The sequence below is a fragment of the Physeter macrocephalus genome, chromosome 18, assembly GCF_002837175.3.
Source record: "Physeter macrocephalus isolate SW-GA chromosome 18, ASM283717v5, whole genome shotgun sequence".
Classification (NCBI taxonomy): Eukaryota; Metazoa; Chordata; class Mammalia; order Artiodactyla; family Physeteridae; genus Physeter; species Physeter macrocephalus.
The window spans coordinates 86137808-86138853 of NC_041231.1; the positions used below are offsets into that span (position 1 = coordinate 86137808).

General features: G+C 43.0%; 1 protein-coding gene across 1 annotated transcript in view; it reads right to left on the reverse strand.

The window, feature by feature from the left end:
* LOC102979633 (olfactory receptor 6N2-like) overlaps nucleotides 1-1046 on the reverse strand; it is a 7038-nt gene that overhangs the window by 3796 nt on the left and 2196 nt on the right. Inside the window, 1 exon segment of the mRNA XM_028479529.1 lies at nucleotides 3-392. Within this exon segment, the coding sequence (XP_028335330.1) occupies nucleotides 3-392 (390 nt within the window).

The following is a 1046-nucleotide window of genomic DNA, read 5'->3' on the forward strand; positions in this document are numbered from 1 at the left end:
ACCACAAGTTAGAGGGCTGAGCAGGAGTGGGTAGTGGAGTGGTCGGCAGATGGCAGCATAGCAGTCATAGGCCATGGTGGTGAGAAAGAAGAGCTCTGTGGCAGCCAAAGAGAAGACGTAGTACTGGGTGATGCAGCTGGGAACAGAGATGACACCTTGGGAACTTAGAAAATTGGCCAGCATTTTGGGCACAGTGATCGTGGTGTACCAGAGCTCTACTAAGGAGAGGTTGCAGATAAAGAAGCACATGGGAGTGTGGAGACGCCCATCCAGGGTTACAATGAGCACAAGGAGTGCATTGCCCACCAGGGGTAAGAGGTAGATGAGGAGGAAGAGGGAGAAAAAGAGCAGCTGGGGACGTGGAGAGTTGGAAAATTGCAGGAGTCCAGCTCCTGCAGGTCCAGGAATACCCAAGGGATGGACAGCGTCGGCGAGGGGAGGTTAAATAAATCAATTAAACTGTGTATGTGCAAGCATGGTCTCTCTTCTTTATTTTCTTACAGTCAGGTTTATATACCCTAAGTGATTACATCATCAGGTGTTTAACTAAAACCTCAGAAGATATTTATAATAGATTGTACCTAATATTTCTAGATGTACTTTTAAAGTAATTCTAAAGGTTGTCAAAACATCATTGTTTTTTCTTAGAGTAGGTTCAATCCGTACTAATAACAAAGCCAAGCTAATATGTAACAAGCCATTAAAAGAAACTATGAAGGAGGAAGTTTCCTGAACTTTCCTATGTGTCCCAGAGGTCCGCATGGACAGGTTTTAACAATGTACCCCTAAATCATCTACAATGTATTTCACAATTTAATCTATCACTGTGTTTTTCTGGGCAAGAAGCCTTGTCTGAATGGACGAGTCAACAATTCCACTGTTGGCAGTCGACTCTGTATGATTAATTTATCCTTATACCAGAACCAACAATACCCATAATCATTCATTACTCCCATGTAGGGGCATTGTTTTTTTATTATTGGTGTTTTCCATAGAAACAACCCTACATTTCCAGGTGGTTTGTTTTTTCTCCCACCAGCCAGGGG